Source organism: Chaetodon trifascialis, chromosome 8 (genome assembly GCF_039877785.1).
Source record: "Chaetodon trifascialis isolate fChaTrf1 chromosome 8, fChaTrf1.hap1, whole genome shotgun sequence".
Classification (NCBI taxonomy): Eukaryota; Metazoa; Chordata; class Actinopteri; order Chaetodontiformes; family Chaetodontidae; genus Chaetodon; species Chaetodon trifascialis.
The window spans coordinates 7,123,955-7,139,238 of NC_092063.1; the positions used below are offsets into that span (position 1 = coordinate 7,123,955).

General features: G+C 40.7%; 1 protein-coding gene across 2 annotated transcripts in view; it reads right to left on the bottom strand.

Moving 5' to 3' along the window:
- Window positions 1-15,284, bottom strand: part of LOC139335557 (metabotropic glutamate receptor 4-like) — a 180,229-nt gene that overhangs the window by 33,572 nt on the left and 131,373 nt on the right. For both annotated transcript variants that reach the window (XM_070969208.1, XM_070969207.1), the window contains 3 exons: window positions 4,680-4,815; window positions 1,177-1,331; window positions 394-534 (listed from right to left, as the gene is read on the bottom strand). In XM_070969208.1, the coding sequence (XP_070825309.1) occupies window positions 394-534; window positions 1,177-1,331; window positions 4,680-4,815 (432 nt within the window). The remainder of the gene's footprint in view (window positions 1-393; window positions 535-1,176; window positions 1,332-4,679; window positions 4,816-15,284) is intronic.

The following is a 15,284-nucleotide window of genomic DNA, read 5'->3' on the forward strand; positions in this document are numbered from 1 at the left end:
GGCCTGCAGAGCCTACTCATTTTAATGACCTGAAAGCTTGTTTCTAATGGGCCGATTGGATTTACTATTGATTATATTTTCAGCGCTTGCTGCGGCATAGTTTTGTGATTACTGTTGTCGCGCACTGCAAATTGAAGTAGCCAACACACAAGTAATTGGAACATTAATTCCTCTTGTACAAATTAGAGATTCCCCTTCACTTATCTGCAACCATTACATTTAACCTGAATTAGAGGAGCGTGATTATTTTCTCCTGGATGATAAACATGTTACCTTAGCATACCAAGTAGACACATGCATGTAATGTATTCACAGGAGACCCAATCAATATACCTTGTCATTGACTGAGTGCTCTCCATTGACCGCCTTCTCTGGTATTAAGTGTAGACTCACTTGTGCATTTTTTGATGCCGGATCCTTTCTTCACAGCGTGCCGGCTAAGCTTGCACTGGAAGTTATTCTCCCAGAACTCTGCAAACCAGATGTTCCTCCTGTTGTTCTCTAGCGTTCGGCTGATGAAGTAGCGATCAAACCCTGAAAGAAATAAGATGCCGTTAGAACTGAACCTTTCATGTTTTTACCTTTGAACATGTGCATGTAGGTGCCCTGGTGACAACTGGTTGACTTTGGTGATGATTCCATATGAGCTGACCCAAAGCTCAGAGCTGCAGCCACCGATAGCAGCCATCTACATTCCTTTGGTTTGCTCCTCACTAAACAGACGAACAGACAAATGAAGTCATAGTACCTGAGTAGTGTTGGATTTTTTAGAATAGGGATTATCATCTCACTGCGGTGACTTTGATGAACTGGGTTTAATGAAACCTTTTGTCACATCTCATGGATTGCATAGAATAGTTCATATTAGTATGGAATTATGTAATGGCATTGAAACATGCAGTGGAGTCTACAGTATGCTTGTTGTGTCATGTGGCTACATCATGCTATAGTATACATATATACACATAAACTTCATTCACACTTCACCAACAGTGTTAAAAACCACCAGGTCTACATATGATATGAGCATAAGGAAAAATAAAACTGATATTATGATATTGATTTAATCAATATGAAAGTTAACTGTGTGGAAAAAAACGTAACAAAAACAAACAGATTTTGTAAGAAAATAAACTGTTATGAGCACTCTGTAAGGTACATTTAGGAAGTGAGTACCTTTGATGGACTGTCGTTTCGGTAGGATGGTCACGGCACCTTCTGCCATTTCCTCCTGGTTCAGTATTGGGGAGATTTTGGAGCCCCAGCTGTCTGAACCTACCCAGATGAAATGGCCTGTTTGATTGGCCTTCTTAGCTGCCTGCAGGAGCCGCCTGTGGAATCGAGACAGAAGCGATATGTAATGGTACCGTATAATGGAGAGTTGTCAGTGTTTATTTAGGTAGTTTATTTTCGGATATACATCCCCAATTCCAAAAAAGCTAGGGCGCTGTGTAAAACAGAATGTGATAATCGCTTTTGACTTCTAATCAGTTGATTAATTATTTATTCTTAGATGTACTATCAGATGCATTATTGATTATTATTCATTTTTAGCTTGCTGTTGTCCAGATCGTCCTTGTGTGAGGGGGTGATGTAACATCCTGTTGTAAATTCTGTTGCAGAGGATTGCAAAAAGTTAAGATATTTTGACTTTGAAGTATTCTCTGCCAGCCTCGCCTAATTTCACGATTCTGCTCTCGTCCACTAAAATGATTTCTGGATTGCCGTCTACTGTCGACCGATGGGGAGATGTTCACCACTTTGTGAAACACATGCTAATGCAAATGATTGCATTCTGTTTCTGTTATGTTTAATACAGCGTTTCAACTTTTAAGGAATCAGGGTTATATTTCATGTACATACAGTGATATATTACCTATAGGCTCCTATTTAAATGCACCCTAAAGCTTAAGTGTCCATGACAGGAATATTTTATTCTGAGTTTAATCAAAGTTGCACTGTTGCGCTTTAGTAGAACTGAAAAGCCACTGTAGACACTCTTGGCTGTGGTAGAATGACACCCTCGCCACATTTGTCCAGGCTTGTTGCCAGTGGACGTAAGTTTGGGGAGCTATAAAAACTGCCTGCAAGCTCTGCTGTAGCAGCAGACTTTTATCAAGAAAGCTTGAGCACAGCAACATAAAATTTAAACACAGCCACCTGGCATGTGAAGCACTGCCGACCTTCATATCGCCCCAAAGATGCTGGAACAAAAAATAAATATCAAGCATCATATTGTATCGTAGACAACATCAGCTTTTTTTACTGTACGTGGCGGTGTTGTCTTAAGCTCTCTTATAAGACTTTGCTGTTGCATAAAGAAGGACGGTATAACCTTGTAAAAGAATTACTTGTTAATGTTTAGGGAGTGGGCGAGCAGTGAGTCTTCTCACTAACTTTGTCTCTTTACCTTAGTTTTATGACCCCGAGCATTTCTCTTTGATTGGTAATGATTTTTTTCCTGCATCTGATCTCCAGAAATTTAATGAAATGAGCATGTCTTAAGATGCAATTATGTGCTCTACGTAGGATATAATGAGAGAAATAGATTTTCTCGCTGTCAGGAGATTGCATAATGGAGACATGACTAGACAGGCCGACAACTCTCTTATGGAAATAGCACAGTGAGAAGTAAAGGTGTTGTGTCAGGGTCGTGGATTGCTGTGTACTGGGACCAGTGTGAAAGATTTTGGTGGATCTATTTGCAGAATGTGTTAGAAAGGAATATAACACTCATGTTTTCATAATCACCTGAAAATAAGAAATGTGTTTTCATTACCTTAATGAGCCCTTTAGATCTATAGAGGGAGCAGGTCTGCTTCCAGTTTGCCATGATGCACCATGGGAAGGATAATAAGTTGGTTGCAGCCTCACCGTTTGATGCCACTAAATCCTGCACACTGGTCCTTTAAACCTTGATTGGCCAGGTTCAGTTCCCAACTCTCATTAAGTTCTCTACTGTGAGTGTAATTGTAATTATGCTCCATCTCAAGAAAACCTTTCTATAACTGTAGTTAACCATTATGTTACTGTTAAAAGTTTCAGGTCTAATATGAGTTTTTGTAAAATAATCAGGAATTAAATGTTCACATAATTAAAACATGCAAAGATGATTTCACTGAATTTATTTTTCAGGGCTCATACTACTAAATGTTATGAAACAGTGAAGGACAAACTGCCTACCTGGCTAGATTATGAAAGGCTGACCCACAAACATGATTTCTCTTATTCTGCGAAACGCTGACACGAGGCAGTACATTTCTATAATTGGTTAAGAATCACACTATGGGGCTCCATCAAAACAGCTCAAGTCTCTTACGCTTTATATGTCGGCAATTTTGGGTTCTTATTAGGCAGCTGCCGGCTCACACTTACTGGGTTCAAGGATAGAGCAGGCATGCAGCTCTGAAATCCCCCTGGCTTTCTGTAATTACTATATATCCAGACTATTACCCGTTATCAGGACCGGATTAAGTCAATGAGCACTGGGACTTCTGCCCTGGTCATCATCAAGAGACCGCCCCAAATCATTGCCCACTTCCACTAGGAATACACTGGCCTACTAACTGGTTGCTGGGAAACATTTTCCCTTCCAAAGCCACAACAGTGCTGTGTGTGTTGATTCAGCCTACAGCTAATTAATTCATTCTTAGGACAGACTATCTGTCTAAGTAAGAGATAATGAATTTTAATTGATACATTGTGTCCCCACGAGGAAGGCAGGGGCACTGTTAACTGTACTTTGGTTTAATACGGTCAGAATAGATGGGGACTGTAGACTAGATGGCAAAGATCTCAGCCGGACAGACAGCACAGAGGGGAGTGGACAAAATATTAGAAACAACTTTCAGCATAATGCCTCTCAGTACAGCACCATGATAAAATGTGGCCCCAGAAATGAGCATGGAGTGGATAATCCCTCGCCGGCACCAACAAAAAACACAAGTTGTCTGACAAAGGAAGTTCCACACAGTAAGAATAGCAATACCACAGTGTAAGAATACTGATCCAAGGCTTGTGTTTAGAATTTTCAGTGCAGAAGTACTACAAACAAATAGTACAATTATGCATTATGCGAAATCACCACATTCAGAATGTTTTGCCTGTGAACGCTCTACCTGCAAAGTAATTTGTCACTGAAGTTGTCAAATAAATGTAGTGGAACAGAAAGAGCAGTAAATCCCTCTGAAATGTAGAGGAGTGGTATCAAATGGAATGCTTATAACATGGAAATCCTCAAGTAAAGAACATGTAAAATTGTCCTTGAGTACAGTACTCGAGTGTGTGTACTGAGTGAATTTGCACCTCTGGGTAGTAGTTCTTTGTAGGGCCTATAATATACTTGTGACAACATGTTCAGTGACAAAGCTGAAGAAAATGTGAATAGACCCAAATAGATTCATACTTGCCACTTGTAACTCATACATGTGGGTGGCTGTAATTTGCAGGAAAAGGGCACTCTAATTTCTTGATACACCTTTGACATTTGTGACATTGTGACAGCCTCAGGTGAAGACTCTACTGAACAGCATTAATGTGTAACTGTAATGTAAGTGTGGTTTTGTTTAAGGAAAAAAAAACTGGCAGGTAAATGTTACAAAGGAAGTATCAGTCGGTGGGAAGACGCGGTTGAGCTCGGTCAGGTTTAAAGTTAAATGAACCGATTTCACTGCACTCACCTGATGTCGTCCTCGTTGGCAAAGATAATGACCACTCGGGCGTTCGGGTTCTCGCTCAGCCTGCGAATGATCTTGTCAAACTCTCCAGATCTCGGTTCACGTGGTATTTTCACCGACTGGGAAATGCACAGGCCACCTAATTGGAAGACAAAAGAGAAGAGTCTCCGTTTTAAACAGGTTTGACTTTTCTCCTGTGAGCCGTCTGAACAGATCTCATCGTCGGACATTTTCACGTCATAGTAATGCACGTTAATGCTGCCGTGTCAGGTGTGTGCTTTGCAAGCCCTTGAAGTTTGTTGGAGTCCTGAAATGTTTTCTTTTTTTTTTTAACCCTCACAAATCTTTTTCAAACCTCTGGACTTTTTTTTTTTTATGATAGATGCACTATTAAATGTGCACAGGTGCAATTTTTCCCTGCATGAGGGATGCAAGGTATTAAAAAAAAATCTTTACTTGGACCACAAGGGGCAACTTTTAGACATGGAGACCCATCAATTCAGTTTATGGTCCTGCCAGTGAGACCTGGGGAATTGAGTAGCATTTGGAAGTACATAAATTTTGTAATTGAAAACTGGTTCCATTTGTTCAGAGTCATTTGTCTTATTACATTGTTTGATTTTAAAAACTACTGTTGCTAAATTTCTTCTTTCTGAATTTGGCTTTTTATCCAAAGACTGGGCCATCTTTGTCAGACACAACCAGTCAAATTACATGCTGCAGCCTATACTGATAACCCGTATTGTCCAGTGAAATTGATTAGTTTAGCTTGTTAGGCTCGAGCCAGTACCTACAAGTTCCGTAATTCCCCACAGATGAGCTCGAAGGGAGTCCTCACTCTCTTAGAAATGCTCTGGTATTGAACACAAGTCGAAGGCAGCAGGGGGCGTCCCTTGGTTGCCAACAAGCTAAGGCTTTTTAATTCCCAGTGCAACATTTCAGGATAACTCTTTTGTCGCCCTGCCAAAATGCCACAGAGAGTTATGTGCATGCTAATGAATTTCCTTTCGTGACACAGTACAAAGCCAGCCCAGTGAACAATCAATGCAGGAATAATACCCTCTAGTTCAGTTCATGGCAGCCAGACTCGCACCATAAAACAAAGCCTGGCCCCAGCTCAGAAGCTAATAGGTTGGGAAACTGGAAATATGAGTAAAGAAAAGGGGATGCTATTAAATTAACAATGATGTTGGGCTGCTTTGCTCATGGGTACAAAAAGTCACTTCCGGTTAAGTCAGTGAGGAGCTTCAGTCAGTGGCCTGCGCTGTTGTCCTGATTGTACACTGTGAATGAATTTAATGATGTTTCCTTTTTCTTTGAACCGTGCTTTAGTGACTCCATTGGGGCTGGGGTTTTTTTTTTTTAAGACTGCTTATATACTGTAGGTTTCCTGTGGCCATGCATGTCACAGCTAGAACGGGAAAAATTTGGATTATACATTCACTTGGCTGGTTAATGGATAAACAGTACCCCTCACTGGAGGAATACACTCATTCCTTTGTGTGTGCTGGCCCATGTCTGTTGTTGGGGGTTGTTTTCTTCTGCACTCAGGAAAGGCTCTTTCTTCTCCAGCACAGCCACATCAAACCTCTAATTTACTCATTGTTCCACTTCTAAAACCTAACTTGAATATCACAGTTCACACAGATTCAATCATTCCACAGTCTGGAATTTCAAAGCTCCCACTATAGATATTATTTTTAATGACCCGGGGCCAGAGTTCTGAACGATGCATATGAACTATGCATTTGCCATTTCCCACTGCACATACACATGAAGCAAGTTGTACATGTTTCAACACAGCCTGAGGGTGATAGGATGGAGAGGGAAAAGTGTGGGGAAAAAAACAATCTAATAATAAAACATTTTTAGGCTGCTGTTTTTCTGCGGTCCTCACAGCAATCTGTAAGATCATGATTAAACATCATATCATCATCATTGAAACATCATATTAAAGGTGCATTTGACATAATTGTCACACACAGTCTGTAAAACTGCATCAATTCTGTGCAGCACTATCATATCAAATTATTGCAAGCATGCAAATTGTGGGTTATGGGTGTGTCTGTATCCATTTAGGTGGAGGAAATGAGGCTTGTTCATGTGCCGCCCGATTGCTCAATGATTGAGATTTAAAAAACACAACCATGCAAAATTTCACACTAAGGATGCATGTGCATATTTCTGTCTTTTTGCATACACATGCTGTAGTTTTAGTCGTGGGCCTATGCAGAGTTGATTGCATCTGGTCGCAGCTGTTTTACTGAACAGGTTAAACAAAATATATGAATGGATGCAAAAAAAAAACAAAACAAAACATGCAAGTAAAGCATTTCAAAGTCGACAGTATTTGTGTACCTTTGTGCAATCTACAGGATTGTTGAGGCTTTGCTTAAACTGAAGCAGGGGTTTATATCTCTACCTCTGTGTCATTACACTTAAACTGCCCAGAAAGGCACATGGGAAATTTAGCACCAGCACAGCAGCAGCTCTCTGCTCTCAGAGACTCTATCAATCATTAGATTCTATGTCTTTGCCTCACCAGTGCTTCAGTCCCCCGTTCCCACAACATCTGCTGTGCGGAAGCGGAGCACTCATCCCTTCCTTCTCTTCCTCACTCACATCCCGGCAGCAGGCTGCAGCATTGCTTAACCTCCTGTGAGAATACCCAGAGAACCAGGGGGATAAGAACCCGGCCTGTGGGAGTTGAGGCATGCTGAACTGAGTCCTCCATGGGACTGGTGTTATAACTCTCTTAGTTTTGGATAGACACAGTCAATTTGTTTTATTGCAAACACCATCCATTCATTCATGCATCTGTCCATCCATTCCCCTCTAAGTTTAGGATGGTCATAGATATGGTCCCTTGACTCAAGGGTCCCAATTCAGACTCCATGACAGGGAGCAGCTACTAAATAAGACACTCAATCCCCTCCTGCTCCAAGTATGAATATCTGTTTTTCTGTTCTGCAGCTAATCCCACTCTTTTCGCCCGACAAGGTTCACCATGGCGCATCAATTTTTTTTTTTTTTTTTTTTCACACGTTGGCTCCTGCAAAACGACATTTTCGTACAACTTTAGTGGTTTTTAATTGTTCTCACTCATTACACATTTTATATTAATTTAAGCTAATTAAACAAGTCTCTTTGGAGGAATCTGATTTTCAATAGAACTCTGCTAGATTCCATTTTGCCATCAGACAGGATGTAATTAGGGAGATAAACTGAAAGACTCCCCCTGCATGGTCTACACGCAGCTTCTCCACAGACTTCCCTTAAAGTCGAGATGAAATCAAAAATGCTTTTTAACTTTTTTAGATCACATTCCTGGTTACATCATGCACCTATTTAACAATATATGCCATTACATAAATGCATTTCTTGTATTCTTATGTCAGAATCCAATCACAGTTTCTTCCTGTAACGTGTGCATATGTGAGCTTGAACCAATCAAATTCAACCAGTACTGTCATGGCATCCACCCATCGATCAGTCTCCAGTTTTCAGCAACACGGAGCTAACCTTCATTAGTTAGCTAGCAACAGACTGATACATCAGTGTGTCCTCAGGTGTTCACCACCTGACACCTTGTCTTGTTTCCTGAAAACGGCGTGGTTATGGGCCTGTTGGCTGGTATTTACTCACTTTGAGGAAAGCGCTTCTGTGAGAGCTCCAGATTATACACAAGGCGTTTTATAGGACTGCTTCAGCAACCACATGGACCATACGATGGGCTTCGTTTCTCTCTCTCTCTGACAGATGCTGCTATCTCGTATAGCAGTATCTGTCAGAGAGACCTTCCGCCTCCTGCACTTTGAGGGGTACGTCTGCATGCTCGGGTGACACAGGTGATGAAGGTGATGAAGGAGGGGAGTAGTCCTCGGTGATTGCATCTAACTCTGAATCACTGTGATTTTCCATGTTTGTTTTGACACGCTCAAAGTTCAAATCAAATTCCTCCCAACCGCATGTCCAGCCTGATTATCAAGTGTCACTCAGAAATGCATCACAATTTGGAAGCTCGAAATACTTTCACGCGGACTTTAAAATAAGCCAGATGATCATCTCCCACTCACTGTTACTTTGTAAACACAAGAACAGAGAAAAACAATTATAAAGCAATTAATTACAAATGTGCAGCAGCCCTGAAAAAACACCACCATTTACCTTATTGTTTGTTTCTGCAGACACATGCAGGATCATCTGTTGATTAATTATACTTATACATCAAAATTACCTGAAAATGATCTCTCAGTTTAACAACCAGTGGCTTGTGTAAAACCAACCCGAAGAACCGGCTTGTGCTTTCGGTCTCGCAAAGTGAAAAATAAATCAAAACATTAATCAAACCTCACATTGAACTAGTTTTCCAAACGCTTTGTCGCAGTTTGCCAAAACCCCAATAAATTATCTGTACATACAAGTACAAATTCATGTCTAGCGATGAAGTGAAGCAGCCTTTATTCTGCAGATGCTGCTGAAAACTTGAGCAGTATATTTCTCTTCCAACGCTCTTCCTGTACCACTCTTAACATCTGAGCCATGTCTAAAAACCACCTCTAAAAATATCCGTTGCTCAGGAGACTGCGAGCCTCCTCTCTCGTGTCTTCCATTGTCAGCCCCAGTCTGCGCTCTCCTAATAGCTCAGAACACTAATATTCCTTCTCATTTGACACCCGTGGGAGAGACAGTGCTGCCATAAACATTAAATATTCCCTGGCACTGTGGCTGATTGCAGCACAGCTCCTGAGCTTGGTGAACAGAAGTGCAGAAACACACAAAATACACCCAGGTGGGCGTTGTGGCGAAGGTGCAGCCATATAAATAGCCTGTTTATTGGGATGCCCTTAGTCGAGATACCTACACAAGCAGGCTTAATTTGCAGCTGGAGAACACGGCAAGCATCGAAAATACAGAGAAATAAAACCAATGTTGCTTCTGTAGCACTGATGCTCCATTTTTTTCCCATCGGTGTAGGCTTGAAAAATAGCCAGTGTCTTCAATGCTCAATGAAAACATCAGCTGCTTCTGCTTTTTGCATGGCAGCAAAAGATTCATTAGTCAACAGACACAATCAGTTAATAATTGGAAAGCCTGTTTGAGCTGCACAGAGCTTTGAATTCCCATCTGCTTTGAACAGCAGTGTTGTTCCATCGATCCATTGATGGTCCAGTATATATTCTCTGGCTGCAGACCAGTAGTCTTATGTACAGAACAACGGCGCTGCGCCTCAGTGGTTTGATCACAGTGGCTCACATAATATAAATACTCTCAGATGAGATTAAAGTAATGAAAAATGTCGGGAACCAAAACAAGGTACAATCTATATAATATCCCCTCTGATTTAATAAACTGTATACCAAATGATTTATGCAAATCAGCTGATCAGAGGCCTGCGATACACTGGCAACATGTCCAGTTTTTCTCTGCCTTTAATCCAGTGCATGCTGGGACATGCTCAGGCCCCCGAGAGGGAGAGAAAATGGATGCATGGATGGAATTGATTTTAGCCAAGAAAAACAACCGCACAGGTAAAATCATGACCATACCTGCTGAATGTTACCTTAAATGAACTGCAAGAAGTGTGCTCTGTTTTAAAATCAGCACATTATCTACAGATTGTGTTTTTCCTCTCTTATCAGAAATGCAGCTGCAAGTGAGTGGGAGTGAAAAAGTGGAGGGAGGGAGAGTGGGCTGAAATCATTAGGGAAACTGACCCTGAACAGAAAGGGCCCAGGTTCATCCCCCCGTTCCGGCAAACCACCCTGCTAGTGTGGTTCCAGTGTCCTGGAGCAAGACACGAAATCCCCCTCAGTCCCTGAGGTGCTATTCTGTCGCTGACACTGAGCTCTCACCTCAGTGTGCAGAGCAAGGGGATGAGAAGAAATGAATTTCTCCCTGGGGGATCAATTACTGTATAATATCCCATTAGAATTATTATAGACTGCCCAACCACAAAGATACCCCAAACCAACAAATGTCAGCCTTTTCTGCAGTATTCTGACAGTTACTTACATGCGCCCGCCCGTACACAACATGGGGAGAACCACACAAACGAACAAACATGTCGTTTGTGAGAGGCATAATGTACTTGCATCAAAATTTAGGAGTAATTATGATTTATTTGACCCACATGAATGAGTCTCAGAGGACAGAAGATGAATGACCCCAATTCCCCTTTTGAATCATTGTAATTTGTCTTTATTAAGCTAAGCATCTGTGTCATTTTCCACATACATAACACTTATCTGCAACGTTTGATCAAAGACATCTTCCCATAAGAACTGTGTATTAATCGTGCATGTATTCTACAGTATATGTGTGTAACAGCGCATCTGCATGAGGGATTAATTTCAACACGTGGATGTGTCTGAGTGCATTTTCTGCACAGCCTGGACAACTTATATCAGGGACTTGCTGAGTGTACAGATTCATGTCCGACACCAGCTTTAGGCGGGATCATGTGATGAGCTCAAGGTTCACCATTATGTACTGCAAGGAAAATGAGGTTGAACTGTGGTTTAACATGAGGCTGGCGAGAGTCAAGACCCTCCTCTCAAATATCACAGAGCAGCATGCAAACGCATGCTCTCTATCTGCATCTGCTCTGCTAATATAAACCAATATCTGGAGCAGAAGAGATATATGCTGAGAGGCCAGGTGAATAGAAAGACTTATATTGTGTAATGAAATGAATTTGTGTTTTGAATCTTCTGTGGTTCATTTTGAGGGTGAACATTGTGGTGGTGTTCAGTTCTGCCTCCTCATACACAAACAAACAGGAAGGATAATACAAGAGGAATCTTATGATATGGAGAACCACATCACTGGTATGGCTAAAAATAGTTTGAGGTCTATTTACTCGGTAAGTATTATGCACATCACTCGAGTTGGTTTAAAAATTGTCAGCTAAAACAACTTCATAGAAGTCACTTTCTCTCTATTAGAGACTGATCAGGATGTCTGTAGATTAAATAAAGTTTTGCCAAAAGTCGACAAAAAAAGAGAAAAGTTTTTAAAATGAAGGTGTAATGAAAATAATAGTAATATAATGTAGTTCAAAGCAAATCAGTTCTCAAAATCAATTCAGAGATGGCATTATGCTATTCATAATTAGCTCCAAATTCTCTATGCATTTAACATTGTAGTTAGTAAATAAAGCTTTATTTCTGTAGCACACAGTTGCAAAGTGCTTCACACACACGCTGAAAGATAAAATGAATGAATAGATAAGGTAAAAATACAATGCAAAATAAAACACAGCACAGTCAGAGACAGACCAGACAACAAAAACAAAGCTCATGGAGATCCATAAAAAGGCTTGCCTCTAAAAATGTGTTTTTAGAAACCGCTTGAAGCAGACCAAAGATTCAGCAAATCTGATCGGGGAAGAGGATTCTGCAGGGTTGGGGCTAAAACAGCAAAGGCACAATCACCTTTTGTTTTGCTGTTGGAGCGGGGGGATGGATAAAAGGCAGAGATTAGAGGATCGGAGTGGTTGAAAAGTGGAACAAGGGACAAGGAGAAATGTAACTGGGGGCAGGGTCATTCAGAGCCTTATACGTAATCAACAGTCTTGTACTTTATTCTGAATTTTACAGGGGTAATCTTCCAACGATTGACTCGTTCTTGTTAATAGTCTGGGTGCTGCATTCTGAACTAACTGTAAACTAGAGCAGCTTGACTGAGACACGTGTGGGCAGAATGATCAATTAACAATCAATGCGGAAGTAAATGAAAGTTATCACGAGCAATTAAAAGAATTTCTGTTTTGTCAGGATTTAGGTGGAGGAAATTAAGAGACATCCATTCTTTGGTGGTAGCTAAGCAATCATGGAGGAAGGACAGTTGATTGAGGTTATTGGATTGGAGAAACAGATCTGTGTACCATTGGCGTAACAGTGATTTGACCTCCTGAAAGTGGCCAAACAAGTGACCCAGAGGAAGCATGCATCACGAGAAAAAGATTGGTCCAAGAACTGACCCCTGAGGGACGCCACACAGCAGGGCAGCTGAGTAGGACACGTGATTGTTGATGCGGACATTAAAATAGCTATTAGTCAAACAGGAATTAAATCATTTCAAAGCTGCAGCAGAAATGCCAACACTGTTATGCAACATATGTAAAAAGGCAGGATTGATGGTGTCAGAGGCAGCAGTCAAATCTACTAGCATGACAAGAGCATTCTCCTTTGTGTGCATGCATAATTGTTACTCATGATGAAGGTATGATGCATAACTATATAGTTGTTGTCAACATAAAAGTGGACTTTGCTGAGTTGGTATGTCGAGCGTACTGCACCAACGCTTCATCGAAATACAACATATATAATTAGTCTGAATATAATAACCATGTATGACAATGTTACAGAACAAATTATCCAGTCTGCAGAGTGTCTCCGTTCAGTATATTTTTTAAGAATAACGAACTACTTATGCACATTATATGTTATTATCAGCTGATGTTAAGTGTTAATATTCACCTCTCAGTGAACATACAGGGAAGCCAGTAATCAGTGTGGAGAACATCCAAGCCTTCATAGTTTTTTTCCAGTTATTAGAAAAAAACTGTCTGTGCACTACCTCGGTTACACGTCTTTGCTCTGTTATTGAAAGAAAGTGGTGCTGCTGAGTATTTGGGTATCAAAGAAGCATAAGATGAAACAAAATGATAGGAAGCAATTTACTAGCTTGCTGTGTCGTCTTTCATAATGGGTTCCAAATGTAGTCGTGGGGAGAAGCTCTGATGTTAATAAGGAAGACATCGACATGCTGATGTGTGAAATTAGATTGGATTAAAGGAGACTGATTACTGTGATGCATCTTCCTACAGAATATGGTGAAAAATAAGTATTCTGCCATTTCTATTTAAAAGCAAAAATGTGTTTTGAAATAATTTAAATCTCCGGGTTCATTAAAAATCATATGACTTTTCATCTTAATCTACCTCCTGTTTTCTTCATGTTACACAAACTCTTTCCTTCTCATGGTCATTGCATTATTGTCTTTGAAATGCCCCCTAACCTCCAGTTTAAAATATGTTGTTGATAAATGAACAGTGCTTTATCAATAATGGACTTCAGGCACCACTATCGTTCGCAAACTGGATCTGCTCTAACCCAGTACAGATGAAACATTCACTGACCTTCTGGGTTTTCGACAAAAACAGCTGTGCATTAAACAGTTTCAAGGGGTGGCGTTGGTTTGTGCTCATTCATTCACCACACAGACAATGAAAAATGATCCAAGTTTGTTGCTGACCTCTAAGTTGTACTTTCATCATCATTGTGAACATGCACGATAAACACATCACAAAAAACTGAAATTAACCACCACACTGGTGGGTCAACCATCTAACATTTCGTCATCACCGTTATTCACGGGGGTGCTGCTGTCTGTCTGCAGTGGGAGTCTGACACAGGGACAGGGACTTCATAGAGCACTCAGGTGACCCTCATCAAGTCTGAAATCCACATCGAAACACAAAGGCACTGACAGGACTTCACGGTGCATTCAAGCATACATCACAAACTCAAAAGGGTTGTTTAAAATGAGAAAGTTTGAGCAGTTTTAGGTGTTCATGCTCTACAATCCAGCATTAGTTGAGACAGGTTCAACTTTTATTGCCTGGTGATCCTGTGTTGTCTTTACTGGAGGCTTCTGGGTAGCCCCCTCAGTCATTTGAAGGACATTACTGAACCATTAAGGATTTATAGGGCAGGTTTTGATGTTCAGTGTTTTAACTGCTACAGTTTAACTGCTACAGCTAATTGACTGTTATCTATCCCACCTACAATAACAGCGTTAATGAGGTCATTACTTCCCATGTGAACTTCTGTGACTGTTATGTCACTCAGCAAGCACGGTGCAAGAAAAGTTAAACCCACAATATTTAAAATTAGAATATGTCAGTGGTAAAACTATTGGTGTTTGGAAAAATCCACTGCATCAAGAGCTGAGGCAATTAATTTGTGACTGACTGCTCGCCTTTACTGTAATAAACGTAAATAAAGGGAGCAATGAAGCAGCTATCGAGCCCCAACAGGTGCTGTATTCTGGACTCGTTGATAAATAGAGCATTATGAACTGCATGGGTCTAATCTTTCGTCTCTGAAACAAAAAATTATCTACTCGAGCTTGTATTGATGACCCAGTTAATAATCTGTGAGAGTATACAGTGTATGAGAACCCAACAGGGTAGCAGTGTCGTTACACTCCGGCCTTAAAGTTGATGGATCAACTGAAAGTATTTGTTGGCATGGCTGTTTTCTTAAGCCAGATGGCAACCAGTCCTGATATTACATCTGTCAGCAACTCTGCTCTCTAATATCTGCACGCCGTAAGACCCAGAGGGAAATGGACCCACACTCTATTTATCCCCGCTGCGTAGGGGAAGCTCATGAAGGGCAAGAGGGCAGCAGTGACAGAGCATGTTATTTTGTACATATTACGCATCCCACACTGTTCCTTCACTTTGATGTGTGCTGCTGTAAATATGCAGTGCGTTTTTTTTCTTTCTTTTTTTTTTACTGAAAACACATTATCATTTTTATTGAGGTTTAAAAAAAGTGGTGAACCTGCATACTGTGTTTTGTATGAATTATATAT